General features: G+C 40.3%; 1 protein-coding gene across 1 annotated transcript in view; it reads left to right on the forward strand.

The window, feature by feature from the left end:
- The first annotated feature begins 1,154 nt into the window (after nt 1–1,154).
- Nucleotides 1,155–25,136, forward strand: part of LOC132225750 (coiled-coil domain-containing protein 50-like) — a 44,840-nt gene continuing 20,858 nt past the window's right edge. Inside the window, exon 1 of the mRNA XM_059680730.1 lies at nt 1,155–1,531. Within this exon, the coding sequence (XP_059536713.1) occupies nt 1,483–1,531 (49 nt within the window). The 5' untranslated portion in view covers nt 1,155–1,482. The remainder of the gene's footprint in view (nt 1,532–25,136) is intronic.

Genomic DNA, 25,136 nt, shown 5'->3' on the forward strand with positions numbered 1-25,136 from the left:
TTTTTGCTAGTTTAAGGTCTGCTTATTTTTTCAATGTCAGGTCCAAATAGAATCTCTTCCACGTGGCCTCTCATATTGGGACTCTGAACTGAGTGACAGAAAAATCAACTTTTACCCTCTTAAGATAGTAAAATTACTAGTTCAAATTGTAGGTTCCAGAACCCAGGAACCGCAGGAACACCAGCTGCTCCAGGGACCTCCTGGCTTGCTACTGTGGTATCATCAGAACAGGTCCTCATCTCCATCTCTCTCTTACCTTCGTTACTGTCTTCAGTTTAGCTTCACTTTCTATTAGTGAGTGCAAACCTTCCCCACAGGAAAGAGAATGCTTATCTGTCCCAGTTCATGTAATAAACACAGGGAGGTATTCTGCTTGGCCTGTCTTGGTCGCACACACCCATCCTTAGCTGCAAGTGTGTGGGTGGAAGAGGAAGGAAGAGTGGTGGAGGCTAGAGGTTCTATGATTAAGCAAGCTTGGGAGAGGAGCCACCACCGAGGCGGGTTCCCATTGAGAGGGCGCATTCTGTTGCCAGGAGATGGCAGACAGGCTATGTTGCCTATTTCCGGGAGACAAAAATCACAATGGTAGTCCAATGTGTGACATGCCACGGGAGAGGTTTCTGACACGTGGTTTTATCAGCCCCCGTGCCTAACTTCACATTGGGTAGACATTCCTGCGTTTTTGATGAATGAATGACTCAGTTCCCCCAGCTGGTGTGAATTGGCCCAGATTTTTATCAGCTGCTCTCTAGTTGTATTAGAATTTTTTTTTTTTAAATGCACGTGTATTATCTTCCCTCTAATCCTACGAGGCCAAGGGTGGGGAGAGAGGCACACAGGAAGCATCTGGGGAAATGGCCCCAGAATGCTGACCACACCGCTGACAGTGACGATTCTATTCTGGTGACCCGGGTGGCCCTTTCCTGAGGCCTCCAAGACACGGAGCCCCCCCCTCCAAAGACAGGACCCTCGGTTGGGAGCGAGGCGGGGCCCGGGGACGGGGGCGCAGGGGGGCCCCCCGGCCTCAGACGCGTCACACGGCACAAAAGAGACAGCAGGGAGGCGGCCACGGGAGCCGCGCTCCGCTCGCCAGCCACTCGCCCTTGCGGTTTCAGACCTGCAGCTCCCCTCCCCTCGCCTCCCCACCCCGGGGCCCGCCCGCCCGCCCGCCTTTCTGTCTCCTCTCTCCCGCCGTACTGGACGGCCCGGGTCCATTTCCGGGAGCCGGGGATTTAGTGCAAATCCGGGCCGGGGGCGTGGGAGCAGGTGGTTGCGGCGGGGCAGCCGAGGGCGCCGGGGCCCGTCTCTCTCCGCCTTTGTCGCCAGCGCCCGCCCGGCCCTCGCCCTCCTCCACGGCCGCGCGCGCTGCCGGCCGGACTTTGCGCCGCGTCGGGCGCTGCTGGTGCGCGCGGGGCCGCGCTCGGGGCCGGCGGCGGCGGCGGGGAAGCGGGTGGCCAGGGGCCGCCAAGACCCCGGCCAGACATGGCTGAAGTCAGCATCGACCAGTCCAAGCTGCCGGGAGTCAAGGAAGGTAGGGGCCGGGGCGTGAAGCGAGCGCGGGGGGCCCCTCTCCTCCCGCCGCCCGGGTTCCCCGCGAGCAGGGGCGTCGTCCTGGGGGCCCCCGCGGCCCTCGCCTGGCGCCCACCTGGGGCCGGCCTGCCCCGGCCGGGAATTTAGGCTCCACCGTGGGACCTGGGGCAGATCACTGGGGTTCTAAGCCTCGCTGTTTTCCTGTGTGAGGAGATGGGGGTGGCGGGGTGGATAGCACCACCCTCATCAAGTGGTTGTGCCAATTTTCTCCTGGGTAGCCAGGAGCTGGGTCTCTCCGACTTGTCTTTAAAAAATCCAGGCCCAGCCTAGCGGGCTGGAAGGCTAGGACTTGGGAAGGGGTTGACACTCAGTTCTCAGTGGAGCCTTTGTTTTGAAACTTGACTCTTTTTCCCTCCTTCTCTTGACTTTCCCTTGCCCAGCGTCTGGCTGGCTGACTTTACCACCTTCCCCAAGGTTTAAAAGTTTAGGCTTGGCACTGCCCACCGTGGCATGGCATATGGGAAGCTGCTATAAGCATTTTCTGGCAAAAAGCACTGAGCGAGGGGAAACAGGGGACCTACTGGTGACCTTGATTTTTTTTTAATGGCTCACTATACTCATGTGCAGGAAAATAAAGCTTGATTAGGACTGGTCTGGCCTGGCTACCAGCAAGTAGCCCTTTGACTTCCCTTGTTTTCATCACCTGCCCCAACACTTAGGATTTTTTTTTAAATGGAGATCTTGGGTGCTGGGTCACCTTAACCTTTCGTGGTTTTTGGCTGTTCTTTGGCCCATGGAAGCATAGACATTCCAGAGTGCTATCTGGGTTTGCAAAGGTTGTCTTTGTTGTGGCTGTCATTTACTTCAAGGGAGCATTGTGGCCTGAGGTGTCCTGGGAACGTGGAGTTGAAAAGAAGAACCTTTGCTTTCTTGAAACTGCGTATTTCTTTGCCAACTTGACTTGACTCCCATGGTCTTGTGGGTGCTCGGGTCAGACTCCAAAATCCCAAGAAAGCTTGACTCTTTTGTTTCCCAGAGATCCAAACACCAGGAAGAGACCCAGCGGCTGGTTTAAGTGGGATTGTTAATGGGGCTGGGCCTGGGCCTGTCTTCTTGTTCCTGAAGGATATTAGAGTTTAGGCCTGAAAGGTAGTATTTTTCAACCTTTAGTTCCCAGCCTGGCTTTGGTGAAGATTATGGCATTCACATTGTAAATGTAGTTTTCACTGCATTGACAAGCCTGAGTGATTAGGAAAGGCAAATCTACACTTTGAAAGTCTTTGAGATTTTCGCTTGTCTTTAGCCTTTTGGGTCTGAGTTGTTTGTGTGTATGTGTCCTATGTCATGGCTGTAAGGAAAATGACCCTTGTTTATTGTGCAGTGCTTCCTTGAGGGCAGGTGATAAGTAGAATGACAACTGAAGTTCCAACACAACCTTAACATGTGAAGTATTAATTATACAGTGCTGTGATTTTGTCTGCTGCCACCCCCACCCCCTCCCCCCCCACCACACACACACACACACACACACACACACACACACACACACACACACACACACTACATGTCAGTGACCTGGAAGGAACTTGAAACTCACTTGATATGTATACATTTATGTTACTCTTAGATCTTCTGGTTCCTAACCAAGACACGAATTATTTATTCTACTATATTCTTTCACAAGGAATTCAACAAACACTTCCATCTAAAATTGCAAGTTTTTCTATTGCTAAACTCTGGAATTTAACACATGTGAATTGACTTTCAAGAGACACAATATGGTGTTTGTCAACCCAGTTTGCGTAATATGGTAAAGTGGTTAGGAAATTTAGTGTGGTTTTTTTATTAAGCTAAAATTAAATCTTGGTTGATTTTGAAGGTGGCCAGAAATTGTTGAGAAGATCATTGTCTTTATAAGCATCTGACTTTTCTGGTTCAGAGATCATCAAAGGAAATTATGTATTATATACTAACAGTGTCCTAATGGTGATGTTGTTTTTGATCTGGGAAGTATTCAAGTCTCATAAAATGTATCTTTCTCTAATATAACTCTTAATTATGGCCCAGCTACTCCCTAACAATATCTTTGAACCCGAATTAAAGAGAATGAAGCTTGTGCTTTATGATTGGGTAAAACATACACGAACATTGAGACTGTTCTTAATATTGAAACTCCAACTTAGTTTGAAAAGGAAGTTTAGTTTGCTGGCACAGATTTTTAAACCCCATTTTTAAAAACCTATCTCCTCCACTTTTTCCATCTAAACCTTTAGTAGGTTTATATACAATTGCAATTTGGGATCATGGGGTTGATTACAATAGAGATTGAGAATAATAATGCAGTGGCTGTCTGCCCTTTTCCCACTGCATTATTTCTTCAGGAGGGGAAGGGGAGCCCTGTGACCTTGGTCCTGAACATCTCAACAGAGGTAATGGGTAGCAGCTGACATCAGGGGAAGGGAATATTTGAAAATTTTCTTTTCTAGGTTAAAGTCCAGAGCTTGTTTACTTCGTTTTAAGTCAATCAAAGATATTCATCATTTGGACAGACCTTAAAAAAAAAAATTAGGGCATTTTTTTTTTTTTATCTTGGGAAGTCTCTTAAAATAGGAGACAAAGGAACACAGTTGAGTTCATATGCAAGTGAAAAGAATTAGGTCTAACTAAATGTCAGCACACATCATTATTCCTGGTTTAAAAGCATATTTGGAACAGCTGCATACTTTCTATTGTAGAAATATTGTTGCCAGTGTTTATTAATAATGCTTTATTTATTCTGAAATATTTGAGGTTCTGTGCAACAAGATTTGAAACCCAGCTATTTTTTTTTATCAGTAGATATACGTATAACTCAAATGCATCATGCAATGTGTGAATGTTAGACAAATGTATAGTCAGTTTCCAACAATATTTTGAAAGTTTCTTAGTTTAGATCAGAGCTGGGAACATATTTTTCTAAAAATGAGTACTTTTCATCAGTTAACAAATTTAGATATGTGGTCAATTTTAGCTTCCTTGCTGAATTGTTTTTCTGAAACAACAATCTGGACACCCACTTTCCTTTTTGCTCTCTCCACTTCTATTCCCATATCACCACTTAATTTGAAATGTTCAATTATTTTTGTAATCTTGTCTTTCCCCTATCTTTTGGTTTGAGAGTGTTAGCATGTTCATCAAAGCCATTTCTAGACCCCCTTAAACTTTATTAATCCTTTGCTCTCTTTCCTACTTTTAGCCATGTAGCACTTATAATTTTAACCCTCCCATCCTCTCCCAGTGTCTTCATTTTTCTTTCCTTACAGCAGTAGGAATTTCATTATGTATTTTGTACTCTTACTGTTCTTCAGATGGAAGATTTCACCATCTCCTAAGTTAACTGTGTATGTGTACATAATCACATAGCATCTGAAATCCATGCACCTGGCAGTGACTTATTTCTTGAAGTAAAGGTAGCCAGCTATTCTGAGAGCAAATCCTTTTTTTCTTTAGTGAAAGATAAAGGTTAATATCTTTTCAGAAATACACCTAGAAAGCACTGATTCATTTTAGGTCCGGGACACCCCAGTTGCATAATGGGGCAAATTGAGTTAATGGTATAAATCTAGAACTTTAAGGGGAAAGTTACAAAATCATATCTGGTGCAATATGTTAACCAAGTAGTCCCAGAGGATCTAAAGCTTATCACAGCACACTAGACATTGAATGTGATGGTAGTCTGTGAGATGTACATTATCTGGCTGCAGGGCAAACTCCCTTTTTCTTTTCTTTAGAATTCTACAGCAGATTTTATTCCCTCCCATCCCAAATTGATTTTTAGAGAGGGTGGAAGGGAGGGAGGGAGGGAGGAAGAGAGGGAAAGAAACATCTATGTGAGAGAGACACATCAGTTGGTTGCCCCCTGCAGGTGCCTGCCTGATTGGGGCCCAGGTGGAACCTGCAACTCAGGTATATGCCCTTGACTTGGAATCGAACCCAGGACTCTTCATTGCTCAGGCTGACAGTCTAACCACTGAGCACAATGGCCAGGGCTGGTTGTTATTTTCTTAATAGGAACATGGTTGGATCTCCTTAGGTTGGAAGTTTGTGTCTTAACTTTTTTATTACCATCTGGCTCCAGGTATCTTATTTAGCTAGAAAATATTCATCAAATATTTGAATGTGTGAGTGAATGAATACGTTAATAGATGCTCTCTGTTAGTTCAGGCATTTTATATTTGGCAAAATTATTTCATATTCCTACTCAGACTATAAGCTCTTGAAGGGCAGAGATAATGCCTTTTAATCATGGTTATCACATATAAAGCAGTATTACATTTATAAAAACTTTTAATTTTTTTATGTTTATTTTCTCATAGGTGCATATTATAAATAGAGTTTATCCGCTATTGATAGGTATAACAGAAAGTAAAAAAAAAAAAAAAGAAAAGAAAAAGTAATTCCATGCTCTTCCTTCTGGCCTTAAAAGTAGTAATTATTAAGGACAAAATTTTAGTAAGAACATTTTTAAAATGCTGTTTGTGGTTTTGATTTTTATTTGAGTTTTAGGTTTTCTTTATTTCCTTAAGGGTAAAGCAACATTATACAATTTGGCAACTAGAAAGAATCTTAGACACATATTTAAAAAAACAGTTTATGTGTCATGTGCCCGTCTATTGAGAGAGAGTACTTTCACAGTAAAAAAGGCCCCGTGGTGCATGGACATGATCTTCACTGTGGGGGAGAGGCAGTCATAGAGAGTTCAAGGAGACATAAAGAACCCTGTAAATGAGCACGTGGATCCAAAATGCCTCTCATGTAAGGGGAAAAAAATTGTTCAGCTTACTCGCTATATGTAGGTATGCATTACTTTATTACGAGTCAGTGATATTTTTAAAATTTTTTTATCCTCACCCAAGGATATTTTTCCATTGTTTTTTAGAAAGAATGGAAGAGAGAGGGAAAGATAGAGAGAAATATCTGATGTGAGAGAAATACATCAATTGGTTGCCTCCTGGGTAAGCCCTGACCATGGCCCGGGTCAGGGAGGAGCCTGCAGCCGAGGTACATGCCCTTGACCGGAATTGAACCCAGGACCCTTTGGTCTGCAGGCTCTATCCACTGAGCCAAAGCGGCTAGGGCTAAATCAGTGATTTTTTTTAAAAATGGACATAGCTGTTATTTGCAAAATAAAAATTCTTTAAGCATTTCTGAAACCTTTAAACATTTTTGTTTTTTTTGTTTTTGTTTGTTTTTAAATATATATATATATATATATATATATATATATATATATATATATATATATATATATATATATAAAATTTTAAATTAATTTCAGAGAGACAGGAACATCAGTGATGAGAGAGAATCATTGATTGGCTGCCTCCTACATGCCCCACACTGGGGATCGAGTCTGCAACCTGGACATGTGCCCTGACTGAGAATCGAACTGTGACCTCCTGGTTCATAGGTGGACGCTCAACCACTGGGCCACACTGGCCAGGCTGTTTGTTTTAGCTAACAGGTATTTAAAGGACAATTTCTCAGTTGTGGGAAACTGTAAAGTTAATTGATATTTTTAGAAAGGGTCTCAGAGTAGAAATCATTAAAAATCCACTTATCTAGGCCAGCCTCCTCATTTTCCAGATAAATTCTGAGGCCAGGTTGGAGAAGTGAGTTGTACCAAACCACAAAGGCTAATGAGCTAGGAATTGGGACATTGGGGCCTAGACTTAGAAAAGTTTAAAACTGAATATTCACAACAGTTCATTCTTTCCACCTCTTTCCTTTTCCACTTTCTCTGCCCTTTCTCACTTTCAACCTCCTTTCTCACCTTCTCCCTGTCTCTCCCTATCCACCTGCTTCTTCTCTTTCTTTTAAATTATTCTGTAGATAAAGACGAACCATTCCAGACGTGTTTCTTATGTTTAAAACAGCAGAATGAAAATAGTGAATTTCTGAAGTTATTTTAGGGATAATGTTTGATGCGAAGGCTAATGAGTTAAGATAGGTTTTATATTTTTAATTAAAAACTTTATGTTTTATTTTGATTCAGCAAATGAATTTCTGGGTGGTGGGAGGGGGGCGACTACAGGGATTTACACTCCAGCCTCAGTGGTTTTTTTCTACAAAATGCATTTCTTCTCTGGCACACTCAGCTTGAAGGGACTAGTGTTTAAGGGTATGGACACTTTAAGATGAAATATATTAGGGGCGTCAAATCAAAGAGTCATAGGCTGTGGCTTTTCCTCAGTTCTTATGTCAGTAAAATCATTGGAGTTTTAGTGAGATAAATGAATTTTGCCTCAGTAACAAAAAGCAGTATGATACTCTATTGTTCATGAAGAACACAGGGATACCACAAAGTTAAGTGAACTCTGCCTGACATTCTGCTTCTCTAAGTACAGGAGCGTATTTTAAACTGAACTTCCCTGCCCTGTAGGGGTAAACAAACCTTATAACACACATATTTGCAATCTCAGAAGTAGCCAATGGAAGGGCTTTGGGATTAATGTTTTTAACTGATAACCCATTTAGAGATGCCCTGTGCTTCAAACTGTAAAATCAGGATATCCTAGATCGTGGGTAAGACCTATAAAGGATAATTGGTTTTTATATTCAGAAGGACCTTGGGGATTGTTTAGACCATTTATTCCCAGATGTTTGAATTTAGGAACCATTATAAATGGGTTTCTTGATATTACTTTTGAAGGGACATGACAAGCACACACACACAAAAGAACTATTATTGCCTTAATTTTATTTAAAAAAACACACATCAAAATTTGCAATAACATGTCTGGACCTTGAGGGCATTATGGTAAGTGAACTAAGTCAGACAGAAAAAGACAAAGTATGATCTTTATTATACGTTGAATCTAATACACACACACACACACACACATATACATAATCATACTCACTGATACAGAGAACAGATTGGTGGTTGCCAGAGATGTGAAAAATGGGTGATCTGTTTGTTTTTTAGTTTAAGTAAATTGGAAAAATCCACAAACTTAAGTTTTAAATAATTTATTTCTGTTATTACAAAATAATACATATATTATAGAAAATTTAGAATAGTACAAGGAAGAAATTTAAAATAATGCGTAATGCATTATGGGGTGGAGCTGGTGGTCAGAGATGACGTCTGAATGAGCCATGCGTCCCAGTGTGCACACCTTTGTGTAGCCCCTCTCCATGAACTTGGGCTGGCTCTGAAACTTGTTTTCGACCAGTAGGACGAAGTGGAAGTGATGCAGCATGACTTCCGAGGCTCAGTCACCAGGAGGAGCCTGTGGTTTCAGCCTGGGTCTCCTAGAACACTTGTTCTTGGCTCGTGCCCCTGTGGAATCCAGATGCCAGGCGAGGGGAAGCCAGAACCCCGGGGAGAGCCCACATAAACGTGCCTGGGTGACAGCTCCGCTGAGCTCTTTGCCGATAGCCAGTGCCACCTGCTAGGAATATATGTAATGTGAGCCTCTAGGTGACTGCGGCCTCAGCTGCCATGTTCCAGTGTCCACATGTGTGACCCCGTGTGAGGACCACCCAGCTACGCCTAGTTGACCCACAGAACCATGAGGGTTCATCATAAACTATTTTAAACTAATATTTTTTTGGGGGGGGGGATTGTTACACAACAACAGATAACTGGCAAGGATGCGGGCTAATTTCAAAGTAAACTCATTTTAAGGGAGCATTTTGAGGCAAGAGAACTTGATGAACATTACTGTTCAGTCACACACTTATTAGCGGTGTGACTTTAGGCAAGTTATTAACTACTGTGAACCTAATTTTCTATATTTTTTTATTATTTTTTTTTATATTTTATTGATTTTTTACAGAGAGGAAGGGAGAGAGATAGTTAGAAACATCGATGAGAGAGAAACATCCATCAGCTGCCTCCTACACATCTCCTACTGGGGATGTGCCTGCAACCCAGGCACATGCCCTTGACCGGAATCGAACCTGGGACCCTTCAGTCCGCAGGCTGACGCTCTATCCACTGAGCCAAACCGGTTTCGGCAATTTTCTATATTTTTTAAATGGAAATTGGGAGATTTATAAGTATCCCAGTGTCTGGCACATTGTAGGTACTAAGTAAATGTTAGTTTCCATTAAAAAACACACATATACACACATTATGGTGTGTAGGTATGCGTATTATAGTTAGTTGGTAACTGTATACTCATAAAAACTGAAAACTTTCTTATAAACTAGAACCACTGTATAACCAGTATTATTTATAAATCAATATTTTTTTCTCTTCTTTTTTCTCTTTTTTTTTTTAGTCAAATTCATTGAGGTATAATTTACATACAATAAAAATACATCCTTCTTAGTATATCGTTTCGGGGTTGACAAATGAATAGTCTTGTAACCACCACAACAATCAATATATAGAACAGTTACATAGCCCCCAAACTCCCCCCTCCCGCCAGCCACTAATTTGTTTTCTGCTCTATAGTTTTGCCTGTGCAAAAATATCATACACTAGTAAATGGGATCATACAAAAGTAGCTTTTTGAGTTTGCCTCCTTTCACTTAGTGTGATATATCTGATACTATGTTGTAATAGTAATTTTGTTGCTTTTTATTGCTGAGTGTATGACTGCACCACAGTTTGCCAATTTGTTTATCCATTCAGTGGTTGGTTGCACATTTTGGTGGTTATAAAGTTGATGTAAACATTTGCATACAGTTTTGTGTTTGTTTTGAGAACATAGTTTTCATTCCTCTTGGGTAAGCACCTGGGGTGGGATTAATGGATATAGGGGTGAGTGTACATTTAGCTCAAATTTCAGAGGGAAGGTTGGGATGGGACAGGGGTGGGGGAGTGGAAGGTAGGGGGTAGGAAGGGAGATTATCCAGGTAATTTATGAACATAGACAATAGTGTGGTAAAGGTCTTGGGGGGAAGAGAGTCAATGGGGGGAAAAAAACAAAAACCAAAGGGGACATCTGTAATACTTTCAACAATAAAGATAAATTAAAAAAAAAATCTGCCAGACTGTTTTTCAAATTGGCTGTACTGTTTTGCATTCTCACCAGCAATGTATGTGAGCTCAAGCTGCTCTGCATCCTTGTCCACATTTTGTATTGTTGGGGTCTTTTTCTTTAAATTAACATTTTACAGTGGCAATGTTTAAAAAAAAGGGTGACATTTTCCCCCTCTAGTAATTGAAAACTGTTCCTCTAAAAGAGGGATCTGCAAATTATGGCCCTTGTTCCAATTCAGCTCACCCACTGCTTGTTTTTGTAAAGTAGGCAGGTGAGCTGAGAATAGTCTTTACTTTTTTAATGATTGAAAAGAGGAAGAATAATGTTTTGTGACATGTGGAAATGATATGAAATTTCAGTGCCTACAAGTAAAGTTTTATTGGAATATGTCCTTGGTCATTTGTGTACATACTGCTTATGGCTGCTTTCATGTTACAAAGACTGGATGAGTAATTGTGGCAGAGACCCTGTGACTAGCAAGCATTAAATTTTTACTGTCTGGTACTTTATAGAAAAATATGGTTTCTTTTTAAAATATGTTTTTATTGATTTTGGAGGGAGGAAGGGAGAGGAAGAAAGATGGAAACATCAATTGGCTGCCTCCTGCATCCCCCCCCCCCCTCACTAGGGATGGAGCCCACAAGCAGGGCATGTGCCCTGACCAGGAATTGAACCTTGTCCTCCTGGTTCATAGGTTGATATTTAACCATTGAGAAACACTGTCTGTGCAAATATGTTTTCTTTTAAACCATTTTCAATGAAATTAAAAAAAAAAAAAACTTCCTCATTTAATCTTTTTTTTGATATTTCAGTTATCACTGTGTGAGCATCAGTTATATGTTTTATTTAATAGAGTAGTGCTGGTGGGGACTACTATTGATAGAACTTTTATGATAGTATATTTTATTTTTGTAGTGACTTATAAAAGTATAGACATTTATTTAAGAAGAAATTTATACTCTATATATTTCTAGAGCCTTCAAAATTGATTAACTGAGTAGAAATCTTATGTAAAGTAAAAGTGTGCCACACTGTGGAGTTTGATGAGTGATGTGTACGAGTAAACAGATTCAGTTTTTTAAAAAGTTTGCTTATGATTTTTAGTTATTATTATTAGTTATTACCAACTCTCTTCAGAATGTGTTATTGACATTTGCATGAATGAGGTGTCACTTCATCTTCTTGGAAACTTGTATCAGAAGGAACTAGGCTTATTTACCACCAAACTTTGGAGGCTTGTGTGTAATGCTCAGTTCAGTCCTAATACAGTTCCTCAGTGACCAAATACCAGGGGAGTCTCCACTGGGCATTTTTGGTTTTTATTTTTCTAATGAGTCATAAGGCTGAGTCACTTTCCATTAACTTGACTCTAGGACTTTTAACTACATGTGGTAAAAACCGTGAACGACTTATAAGGAGATCTTTTCCTCTTCACTCCCTCATCATCAACATATTTTGTTTTCTTTATTGACTCTATAGAGTCGTCCATGATTTTTAATTGTTTTATTCATTAACTTTTCAGTAGCACCTTCTCACCAAATAGTTTAAAATACTAGCTTTCTTTTTCATATTATGAGGTTCTATAAAATATAGACTGTTAGGGTTGCCAAATACTGTCAGAAAATCATTATCTAGATGGGAAACCTGCAGTAGAGAAAGAGAAAGAAGGAACTTGATGAATATCCCCATCCTCCCATCTGTACATTGTGAGTTTGGCCTAACATGTGGGCCAACAGCTTTTTTGGAAAGGACTGTTCAGGCTCAATGTCTGCAATTACAAATCACTTTCAGGCTTTGTCTACAAACTGTTTCTTATCCTGTCAGTGATTGCTGGAGTCTAACTTGGCATGTCTGCTTCTGTTGTTTTCCCAGGTTTCCATGGTCAGACCTCTTTATTTCAAATTAGGCTTTAGTGTACCCACAAAGCATTTCTTGTCTTTTCTTTGTATGGTTACCCCATTAAAGCTCCACAAAGTTATCTTTGAGAGAGATAATTTTGGCCCTGTGTATGTTGGAGAAGACAGACTGGGGATTTAGAAGAGGATTAGGGAGCTATTGATAGAATCCATTTTATCATGCTTTTAACATCTCTGAATTCCAAAAACTTAGTTTCAAAGGCTCTCAAGCTCCCAAAGTAGGCTAACCACTGAGGTTTAGTGGCAGATTTATTAAATAATTTGTGGGTCAAACTCAAACACTGTGTGAGTGAAAAGGGTGTAATTCTACTAATTTCACCAGAATAGGTGTATACTGATGACCATAGAGCTAAAGGGGACATTGTTGAAATACTAAGGGCAGTTGGATATGATGACTGAGTAGGGTCTTTGTTATAAAACCTTTCTGGATATGTAATGTAAAATTTTCATTGGCACTTAGAACCTAAAGGACACCTGTCTCCCATAGACTATCTTGAGGTTCTTAATTTACTTTCTATTTAATAATTGATAACTAAATGAAACATGATATCTGTCTTGCAGAATGTGTAACAGACACTAGGGTTTTATTTAGCTATTTATGTCTGGGTATCAGAATTCTATTTTTATTTCGTTTTCTTTTTGATCCCTATTTATGGTTTCTCCTCATGTATTCTCCCCAAATGTGGGGAGCAGATGTTGAAAGGATTTGTGCAATTGAAAGGAGGTAAGAAATTCATGTACTTCTGATTCCTACTTACTTGGCAGTGTGGAATATAACTGTCATTTTCTTTGCTATTTTAAATAGAAAAAGAGGCTACCTTTTTCCCTGTATATTCTGCTGTGCATCTCTTTTTTGGTCTGCTATGCATCTTTTCAGTAATTGAGTTCCTTCTAGAATTTTATAATATTTGCTTTAGTTTACTGATACATTAAAGAGGATATCTAAGTTGAAACCAAGCTTGGAGTATAAAATTGAACTTCAGCAGTCTAACCTCTTTGTAAGGGGAAAAACTTGAACCTAGACTTGTGAAACCTGGTTTTACACATCTCCTTTTTACCACTTACTAGATTTAAGGACTCAGAGAAAACACTAAATATTTCTGAGCTTCAGTTTCTTTATCTGTTTATTGGAGATAATATTTACTGTGCCTAATACAAGAGCTTGTCATGAGAGTTAACTCAAGAAATAGATATCAAAACATTTTGTAAAACACTGTGCTATACATTCAGTCTCTTTTGTTATCACTGTTCAAGTTGCCCTGTAATATTCCTACTTTTCCTTCTTCCAGACCATTGTTCCTGTAAATCCTCATTCTCTGCCTGGAATTTCTGTCTACACTAGCCAAATATAGGCTACCTGTGCCCATACCCCCTTCCCCTCATCTAGTTCAAATGCTGATTCTCTGTTAAGTCTACCCTGCTTCTTTCCTATGTGTGCCTTCAATCCACTTTGAAGTACTTCATTAAGTAACACATTAGTCTCTGTATTGGTCTATTACCTCTCTCTCAAGAGATGTTAGCAGACTGATCTCAGTATTTCTTGGGGATCCTTACACATAGCAGGTACTCCAGAAAACTTGTCAGACTATTTGACAGCTTGTGCTCAGTAGGCCGACTGACCTGAGCTAACTGAACATGGGATACCAGAATAAGAGCTATGATCATTTCCATAAATTCACTAGGGTAGGAACAGAGGACTAGGAAGTCACTTACTTTTTCTTGTATGAGTTTTTCCTATTTCTCTAATTCCTGTAAGAGGTTTATTGGTATTAAGCTTGACTAAGGACTTAAATGTATAGTAGTCTCCTTTGGAGACAATGATCTTACCTATTTATGGATCTACTTTAATTATGTAAAACCCTATTGATGTGTGCACATTTCCAAACAAAGTGATATGGTGTCATTTTGTCACTGTTCCTGGAGGATGTGGTTATTTTCTCTGATGGTGTTGGGATCCATTCAGAATTTTTTGTTTACTACTAGAGGCCTGGTGCATGAAATTTGTGCACTGGGGGGTGGTCCTCAGCCTGGCCTGCACCCTCTTGCAGTCCAGTAGACCTTGGGGGATGTCTGACTCCTGGCTTAGGCCCACCCTATGGGGAGTGGGCCAGAGCTGGCAGTCGGACATCTTTAGTGCTACTGCAGAGGAAAGAGAGGCTCCCGCCATTATCGCTGCACTCCAGCCATGAGCCTGGCTTCTGGTTGAGCTGCACTCCCCTGTGGGAGCACACTGACCACCAAGGGGAATCTCCTGTGTTGAGCATCTGCCCCCTAGTGGTCAGTGCATGTCATAGTGACCAGTTGTTTGGCTGTTTGGCAATTTGCACATTAGCCTTTTATTATATAGGATTTTTCTCCTTTAGGTTTGTTTGTTTATTTTGGATTAAGGGGCAAGGTTCTTACAAAGTTTTAATTAAGCAGATCAAACATAACATGTATTTTTAAGTTATTGATTATGAGGAGTACTAATTGTGAAGAATCAGAAAGTTTTGAGTTGGAAACTAAAATGATGAATACACAGATTGCAAACTTGGAATGGTTTATGATCAAAAGAGGATTGGAAAGCATGAGCTCAAAGGTTTTTGCTTTGCAGATGGATATATTTTAATTTGTACTTATTTTAGAATAGCTTCCTAAATTAGGGCAAACTAGCCTCTTTTACTGGTAGCTTCACATAGTGCATTAGAAGTTAACACTGCTTTAAAAACATACAGCACTACGAAAAATATGTACTTCTTAGTAGATATTATAGCAGTTTTTAAAAATCATCAAAATAATTTTGACTCTTTAAAAAAAAGTGAGGCAAATGAATCCTCTAGAGCAGAAAGGTATTTGGTCAGCTTGTCTTCCTGTTTAGATGCAGGCTGCTCCTGATTTTCTTTCACTTCCTCTGCAGGAGACTCACATGAAAACCAAGTATACTGTAGGATGTACCTAAGCCAGTTTCAATAGTAGCACATACACCCGAGGCATTTAGAACACATTCCAGTTAAACATAAATAATTTGGCACTCTTCAGGAAACTTTCTGAATATAGAAGGTGTTTACCTTCCCAGGTTGTACTCTCATCACCTGACCCCAGGTAAACCTTTTAGTAAATGGCACGGGCTACATTTATATTCACTAGACTAGACAGTAAGTGACTGATAACATGGTCTCCTTTTACTCTGATACTGAACGCTCTGTGAGAACTGCTAGCTGAAAACAGGAAAAGCCTACCTTTTTATAAAACATCAGATTAAATGAAAAGCTATTTTAAGATTTATGAGGGTTAAAGCTACTGACAGATGGATAAAAGCAGATGTTAACCATTTTTTTTGTGTTATAAATAGTAAAATCAGCAACAATGAAGAAAGCAATATTTGGTGCCAGAGAAAGTTAACACAACAGTCATCCTATATGGATAGTTTTTCATATAGGCTGTGACTATCACATTTTAGATGACATGCTTCTATCAAAGAGATATACTCAGCTATATTTCTACAACTTTATATTTGCGTTGGTTGTGTTCTTAAAGCAAATTTGGACTATTTCTTTATAGGTTGAGTTTCTGATTTGGAAAGTGACTTGTTAAAGGTCACTTGGTGAGCTGCTGCTGATAGCCAGAACTAAAATTCTGACAGGTATCTGGGATTAAAACAGGGTTCTTTGTACTTCAACTGGTTTGTTCCGTACATGCAACATTAAAGCGATAACATTTCTATAATTTAGAAAAGAAATATCCACCTTTCTTACAGGTGGATTTGACGAAAAGCTTTTACTAGAGTGACTCAAATAATAGGAAAATTGTTTAGTTTTGGGCATGCAATATTTTAAATCTTCATATTACTATGTTGTTTAGATTTTGATTGGCTGTACTTCGACTCAATATTCTACCCTCCTGTCTTTCTTGATGGTGATACTTTGATGTTTCTTCTATCTTCATAAACTATAATAATTACATGACTTTCACATAGAACTGTACTTTGCTTTCTAATCCTGGACCTTCAACTGAAAGAAGTTCGGAGTGGTGGAGCTTATTAAACAATTTAGACAAACTGATTTCCCTTTCACTCAGGCCCACGTCTGTATGAAGCTTGTTCACCCTCAGTTGGACATAAAAGGTTAGAAGAGTTATAGAAATGTCGTGACCTGTTGATTATGTTGCAGTTCCTTTCCAGGAAACATTTCCAGACATTCATAAGAGGAAGTAGTGACTGCATATTCCAGTACTGATTTTATGCTACAAAAGTGACTGGATCTGTGATAATCAGTGACTTAGTGGGACCTGACTAGTAGAAACACTTAGTATAAAATAACTAATTATAAGAATTCACTATCTCTGATGATGCCGATATAATAGGCTCCATTTCCTGAACTTCTTATTGAATGACAGATGTTTTCTTTGGACCTTCACTTACCTAATTTAATCTTCACAATATCTACCTCATTTTATAGATGAGGAACCGGAAGCTCAAAGACATTACATAACCAGCCCAAGGTTTTTAGCGTATAAGTAAACAATATTTGAATCTTGATCTGTAAAGTTGTTTTTCTTCTCCAAAACATTCTTTAAACACCAGGCAAAATCCAAAACAATCAAGTTGCTACTTTATGCACTCTGTTAAATTTTGTAGTATTGAAGACATCTCAGTTTCCTCCTTATGGAGTTTACCACTAAGTGTCAATTTTTGCTTCTTTCTTCCCATAGCACCAGCTGAGTTTCCAGCTTTTTTGGGAATAGAGAACCATTTAACTTAAATACCACTAAAGTAATACAGATTTTTTTCTCAAAAAAAATAAAATATCCCCATTTAATGAACTACATAGAGAGTCACAGTGGTTATTGAGAGAATTGGTTCTTAAGATCAATGCCCAACTCCCTGTTGTTTGCATAGGAGCTTTCTGGGTGTACTTTGAGACATCTTCCAATGTATTGTTGGGTTGTTTCTTTCTTCTGCATAGACTCTATTTGTAGGAGAGGGAGTCTGATTTTAATGTAAGCCTATTTGCATTATAATCTATATATATAAAGAGCCAGGGGCCATCGCAACCGAACGGACAACTGAACAGGCTGAGTGGGGCGACAAGGCCAGCAGGGGGGTTAGTGAGGGACGACCAAATGACTGAACAGCAGGCTGTGTGGGGTGACCAGGCGGGCTATGGGGGGTAGTGAGGGACGATGAAACAACTGAGCAGCAGGCTGCGTGGGACAACCAGGCTGGCAGGGGTAGGCTGTGAGGGGCGACCAAGCTGGTGGGGGGGGGGGGCAGTTGCGGGTGACCAGGCCAGCAGTGGGGGCAGTTTGGGGCTACCAGGTTGGCAGGGGGGTCAGAGGGGCGACCAGGCCGGCAGGAGGGGCCTTTGGAGGTGACCAGGCCGGTGCGGGGGGGCCTTTGGAAGCGACCAGGTTGGCAGGGGGGTGCAGTTAAGGATGACCAGGCTGGCAGAGGGGAGTAGTAAGGGGTGACCAAGCTGGAGGGGGGGGCAGTTAGGGGCGACCAGGCTGGTAGAGGGGGGCTATTGGGGGCAACCAGGCTGGCAGGGGGGCAGTAAGGGGCAACCATGCTGGTGGGGGAGGCAGTTAGGGGCGACCAGGCCAGCCGGGGGAGGGGCATTTGGGGGCAACCAGGCCAGCAGAGTGCAGTTGGGGGTGACCAGGTTGGCGGGGGGGCAATTGGGGGTGACCAGGCCGGCAGGCAGAGGTGGTTAGAGGTGATCAGGCTGGCAGGGGGGTGATCAGGCAGGCAGGCAGGTGAGCAGTTAGGAGCCAGTGGTCTCGGATTGTGAGAGGTATGTCTGACTGCCAGTTTAGGCTCAGAAGTTGGACATCCCCTGAGGGGTCTGGATTGGAGAGAGTACAGGCTGGGCTGAGGGACACCCCGCCACCCCCCCCCCATGTACGAATTTCATGCACCAGGCCTCTAGTCCTATATAATAAAAGCCTAATATGCAAATTGACCAAACAACAGAATGATTGGTGGAATGACCGGTTGTTATGACGCACACTGACCACCAGGGTGCAGAAATTCAATGCAGGAGCTTCCTCCAGCCTGCAGGCCCCAGACCAGCCAGAGCGGATGCCAGCGGGGACCCTCCCCAATTGCCCTGCTGGTCGCCCTGCAGATCGGGCCTGTTCACCGGCCAGGCCTAGGGACCCTACCCATGCATGAATTTCATGCATCAGGCCTCTAGTTAGGAAGGTCAGTCTCCTGATCTTCAGGGAGGCATTCCCTTAGATTATTGTAAACTGAGTTGTTCTAGGAGTGTGCCCATGATCTCAAGATACATTTTAGAAAAGATATATTTCTAGTCACTAAACATCACCACTTATTGAGCATATTGGAGTAGAATTCCAGAAATCTCAAGATTTACCCACTTGTTTCCTGTTCATACTTTAGATTTACATAATCCAAGATTACTGGAAATGTGTGTAGAGGTCTGACAAATGGTTACCAGAGTGGGAATGTGTGTGTTGCAATTTTCTTGATGGTAGCAAAATTCTGAGAGAATATTTTACCACACTTACATATCCCATGACCACTATTTATAATAAAGTTTTGTGTGTGTGTGTTTGTTTGTTGTTTTTTTTTGGGGGGGGATTTTGAGTATTATCTCAAAAAAATTTTTGAAATTATAATTAATTTACCTAATCTTAATAGGAAAGAAAGTGCTAGCTAATGTATCTCTTCATGGAAGATGAGTTGAAAGTGGAAATATCTGACTCAAGGATAAATAGAATTTGCAGTAGCTAGTACTTAAGGAAACTCTGGTAATATGAAGTCAATAAACCAAAATGGTTTTTCTTCCCTTGGTGTAAACTTGTACTTAAGTTGGGTTGGATGTGATCTTTTGGGTTTTAATGGGCATGACTGGGTTTATCCTGAAGAGGTTTAAGGAGATGGGTGGCTTTTCTTTCTAGGTTAAGGCAAACAGAGAAACCAAACCATTTGAGGGCTGCCAAACCATTTGAGGGCTTGTTTAAGTGCCAGGAAAAGTGCCATTCAAATAGTGGAACAACAGAAGGTTGGAGTTTCTTTAGGGTTACATGGAATCAAAATAAAGACATAAATTCTTACTATCTGGATTTTCTTAGTGGAAAATTGCTTTGAAAAAACTGTCTGCTATTGCTTATATAATGGTATTTATCCTTTTGAGGACCCCATGTGGTTATTAGTGGTCTATTGTTTTCTACATAGACTGTCTGCCTCTATCCGAATAATTTGTGAGTGTATATATATATATGTAATTTCAGAGAGGAAGGGAGAGGGAGAGAGAGATAGAAACATAAATAATGAGAGAATCATTGATCGGCTGCTTCCTGCATGCCTCACGCTGGGGATCAAGCCCACAACCTGTGCATATGCCCTGACTGGGAATTGAACCATGACCTCCTGGCTCATAGGTTAATGCTCAACCACTGAGCCATGCCTGCCAGGCTAATTTGTGAGTACTTTTAAAATTTATGTACAATTTTTCTTCAGTGCACAAGTACTTACAATGACTATTATAGGTGAGCAAAAATGAGTGATATTAATTTGTTAAGATTATTCATCCTAGTGAGTGTTAGTGCCAGAATTGAACTCAAAGTAAGAGTACTCTTGGTTACACCATATTGCATCCTTGTGCAGTAAGTAGTAACTGAATATCTTATATTACCAGTGCTCTGTGCAATGTACTACAGAAAAACTGTATGAGTTTCATCTTTTTCTAAGTATAATTCTGGTAGCCATTTTTTAATGTTTAATTATGAAAATTTATAAACCCATTAAAAATAGCTGAATCATTTTAAAGCACTCTTCCTTTTAATCATTTTTGTGGCTTTAAGAGTAATTACTTATTTAACTTCTGTGTAAATTCATATATCCCTAAATTGTTCTAAAGTGGAGCATCCATGTAAAATGTAGTTGTTCTTTAAAGAAGGCACCACAGGCAGTAAATTTCAGAGACTGCTTCTCCATCTGTGATCAGTTTAATTTTCAAGGTCAGTTGAAATTCACAAATGCACACATTTGCTACTCAGAGTCCAATTCTTTAAGATTTGGTGTAAATTATTAGATATCTGTTGGGTTTATTCAGTAGCAGTTATATTTCCCAGAATTGAATTTCTTTAACTGCATCGAATACCAGTTCACTTTCCTTTCCAAGTGCAGGTTTGACCGCTGGGTTTCTGTGACTGTGTATACACAGTGTTTGCTTGGTAAATGTAGAATAACTCGATCTTTCCACTCTGTTGAAGTTAGCTGAACTACCATTCCTTTAGGGCTGATGAAGAAGAAGAGCATAGGAGAGTAATATATAAGCACACTTTGAAGATAAGTCAGTGGCTAACAAAAGACCAATAATAATACAGGGTGTCCCAAAAACATACATACACACTTTAACAGCTGATAGCTCAATTGATGTTTCTTTCTTTTCAGCAAGACTAAGCTTTGAACAAAGGAAATTCATCCGAAAATGCCATGGAAGTTTGAAAATGCAGTTGAAGTACAAACACTGCCTTTATAATTACTCAACATGTGTACATATTTTTTAGGGACACAGTGTACCCTCCCCTAAAATGTATACACACTTTAACAGGTAATAACTCACTTAATTTTCACCCTTTTTTAGGTTTAACTGATTTGAAATAATGGGTGAAGCCAGACTAAGCTTTGAACAAAAAAAACTATGAACTAAATTTTTTTAATGGGGATATGTAAAATATAAAGCTTAAAGTACAAAACTGGGAACAATTGACAAACTGAGGGCTCACAAATACTGAACGAAATGATTCTAGATGTTTGTGATTTCATTGCTTTGCATTATCATCAGTGCCTAGACCAGAAGGGTCATCAGTTTGAAAATAGGCATTGACCCCCCCCCCCCAAAAAAAGGTATTTATTTCTGTAAATTCTTTTAAATTTTGAAAATGAACTATATATTAATAAACACTTTATAATCATTCAAAGTGTATATACATATTTTGGGGATTCCCTATATATATATTCAAGACCTTTGGTTGTCCATACTGGCAAAGTGAGTTATATCTGTTGGTTAAACATAAGCACACATGTACACTGACATACACATGCACGCGCAGTTAAGGTGGTTTTAAATGCTACTGAGTGTTCTCTATTCCACACTGTCCCAAATGGTAGGCACCAGTCCCATAGGGCTTTTTAGCACTAGAAATGTGGCTGTGAGACTAAGGAACTGAATTTTTAAAAAATTAATTTTAATTAATTTAAAGAAATAGCTACATGTGACTAGCGGCATCAGTGTGAATTTTTTGTAGATGATTAGGTAGGTGGAATAATGATGGGCCGATAGAACATACAGATTGGTCCAGTTTAAGGAAATCTTTTCTAACATCTACTTTATCCAACATTGGGCCATGTGGAGGCATGGTCACTTGGTGTTTTGAGGAGAGCCTAGTGATCCTTTGGTGAAAATGCAAATGCAGAACCCAAGCATCAATTTGCTGGGAACTCAGACTAAATGACCTGGAGATTATGAGATATTTTTTGAGAAGAAAGGAAGCTCGATTTGAGCGATTTGTGTTAATATCTGCGTCTGCATTTTCTAAGAATAGACAAGATCTGAGTTGTTACTTTTCCTGAGTAGCTTTTTTCTTTTGTTAATGCCAGTACAGAAATGTTTGTTTTCAAAAGCAGCACTCCATACAGTTTATGCTTGCAACACAGGAACCTTTTGAGGTTGATTGTGTTTGTGGATATATTTTTTTGTCATTTATGATAACTTAAGTCAGATATTTCTTATGGGAAGTCTAATCTCTATCCAGCAGTTCTACCAGCATGAGTAAAAATTGCTTTTTCCACCCTGCTACCTTCCCTCACCCTCCTTTTCACTGTTCCACTCACTCCCAGTCTTTTACCCTGTCAGATGGAAATTTCTGACTCAGCCATTTTCACTTTTCCAATAAGTTGCCCAGTTACTCTGTGGTCTCTGATAATGATGTAGATGGTCTGTGATATTAAAGTAGTACTTCTGATTTGAAGACTTATATTATCTCAGCATTTTCAAAACCCACTTGCCTACAAACCTAGTGTGTCTGTGGTCAGCTATAATATATCTACTTGCCAAACAAGTGGTTTGGGTTGCTGGGATTTTCATTTAACTTTGAATTTTGGGGATTAGAAAAAACACACTTAGGAACCTATTTTGATAAATTGCATCAGATTGAAATGTTGGGATTAAATCAGTTGTTTTGTGTTTGAAAATGTCTCTTTACTGTGCTCAGTCTTGTGTGTGTGTGTGTGTGTGTGTGTATTTGTGTATATATGTATAGGCACACATTTAAAACTAATGCTTGAACTATTGATGGTGTCCTTTATATAATTTAGTTATTTCTTTTTAAATTCCAGCATGATAACTGAGCTTACTTTCATGTTTGTTACTAGTAAAACACTTCTCTCCAGTGAAGAACTAGTGTTATTTCTCTTTTATGATAATGAGCAACTTTTCATATTTCCCTGCTTGCTTTGTTTCTCAGGAAGATCAGATACAAATTTGGGGCCTTATGTAGACTTTGTTTTTGTTAGCATACTTTTTTTCATTAAAAAAGCAAAACAGCCTGGCTTGTGTGTCTTAGTTGGTTCAGCTTCAACCCAGGCACCAGGAGGTCACTGGATTGATTCCAGGTCCTCAGAGCACATGCAGGGGGCAGGGGTTTGGGCTCCATCCCCAATCAGTGGAGTGCAGGAGGCAGCTGATCGATTGATCTCTCATTGATGTTTCTATCCCTCTCTCCCTTTCTCTCTCTCTGAAATCAATAAAAACATATTTAAAAAACAAATCAAAACCTTTCATTTTATAACCTTAAGGAAATGGTATAGTTAAATTGAATCAGTAAAACAGTGATAGTATATAACTCATTTTTTCCCCCTACTAAATACAGGGTGGGCAAAACATAGGTTTACAGTTGTGAGGACACAAAACAGAGTTAATGAAGCTATTGTAATAATCATAACCTGCACATCCTTTTTTATACAAGCCACTGTAAACCTCCTTTCTTCATCTGAGAACATCCTGAGAGAGAGAGAGAGAGAGAGAGAGAGAGAGAGAGATGTGAGAGAGAATCAATCATCAATCGATTGCCTTCCATAAGTTCTCCACCCAAGGATCAAACTGGCAACCTTTCAGTGCACAGGACAACGCTCAACCAACTGAGCCACTCTGGCCAGGCTTGTAAACCTACTTTTGTCCACCCTATATTTGTTGCTTCAATGTTGAGTTGCTTAAATAAGATTTAAAATATATATCTTTTGTTATAAAATATTATGAAAAGGATTATAGATAATAAGATTCCCCTTCATGGTAGATAAATTGGGAAATAGAGTAATGTTTAAAAATGAAAATTAAGCTACAGTGTAGTCATAGAGTACATAATGTTAGGATTTTGATGTTTATCTTTTCTACTATTTTCTAAATAAAATTTAAGTTGAAAGGTATTTCAACTATAGTCAAAGTATACTATAGGTTTACAAGGTTGGTGCAGGATTATGGAGAGTACCTTTAGGATTTTATACTTGGCCATTACAATAAGCCACAGGATTGGTCATCTTTGTGGTGGATGGACAGCATGTTGAACCTCCTCATCTATTTAAACCAGCAATAAATTTAAATTGTAATTTGGTTCAGCTTTTCTTTCAACATTTGTGTGTCTGTGTAGAAAGATAATATATCTATACCTATCAACACTAATAAAAGAGAAAAATGGTAATTGGCGTACGAGCTACCCTTTTCATTGGCTAATCAGGGCTATATGCAAATTAACTGCCAACTAAGATTGGCAGTTAACTGCCAACTAAGATTGGCAGTTAACTGCCAACAAGATGGCGGTTAATTTGCATATGTAGGCACAATGCAGGGAGGCGAAAGGGAAAGCAGGAAGAAGCCCCCTGCCACTGACAGTGATCGGAAACCCAGGGGGGAGCTAAGAGCTGGGGGGTAGGGCAAAGGCGGCCCTGGGGCCGCCTTTGCCCTGCCCCCAGCCATGATTGGAGAATCAGGCGCCTTTTCCACCCTGGCCAGTGATAGCAGGAAGTAGGGGTGGAGCCAGCGATGGGAGCTGGGCACGGTCAAAGCTGGCAGTCCCAGGAGCTAGGGGTCCCTTGCCTGGGCCTAAAGCGAAGCCCACGATCGCGGGGCCGCTGCAGCTGTGGGTCCCCGCTGCCCGGGCCGGACGCCTAGGCCAGAGGCGTCAGGCCTGGGCAAGGGGCCAATCCTGCGATTGGAGGGTGATGGGGGTCAACGCCTGAGGGCTCCCAGTATGTGAGAGGGGGCAGGCTGGGCTGAGGGACACTCCCCCCCACACACACCCAGTGCACGAATTTCATGCACCGGGCCCCTAGTCTATATATAAAATCCCAGTTTTCATTCCTGAAACTTGCTTGGCTTAATGTAAACTAAATTACTATTTATATGTACATATTTGGATTTAAAAAGCTCACTATAGCTGTATGTCTTTTAATGGGAATAAAGGAGGTTTCTAATTTTTATTTAAATGATGTTTGAAAACTTTTGCTCGTCTTTGTGATGCCATTGCAAGGGCAGAACTTAATTCTGTTCACAATATTGTTTATTTTCTTTGTCTATGGGACTCTTACTGTTCTTTGACCTTAACCACCTGTTTTTCTTTGTTTTGTTTTTTCTTCTTTCCAATCAATGTGCATCTCTGAAAGTGTTTCTATATCCTCTATTCCAGTGGTTCTCAACCTTCCTAATGCCAT

This window comes from Myotis daubentonii, unplaced genomic scaffold, assembly GCF_963259705.1.
Source record: "Myotis daubentonii unplaced genomic scaffold, mMyoDau2.1 SCAFFOLD_150, whole genome shotgun sequence".
Taxonomy (NCBI): Eukaryota; Metazoa; Chordata; class Mammalia; order Chiroptera; family Vespertilionidae; genus Myotis; species Myotis daubentonii.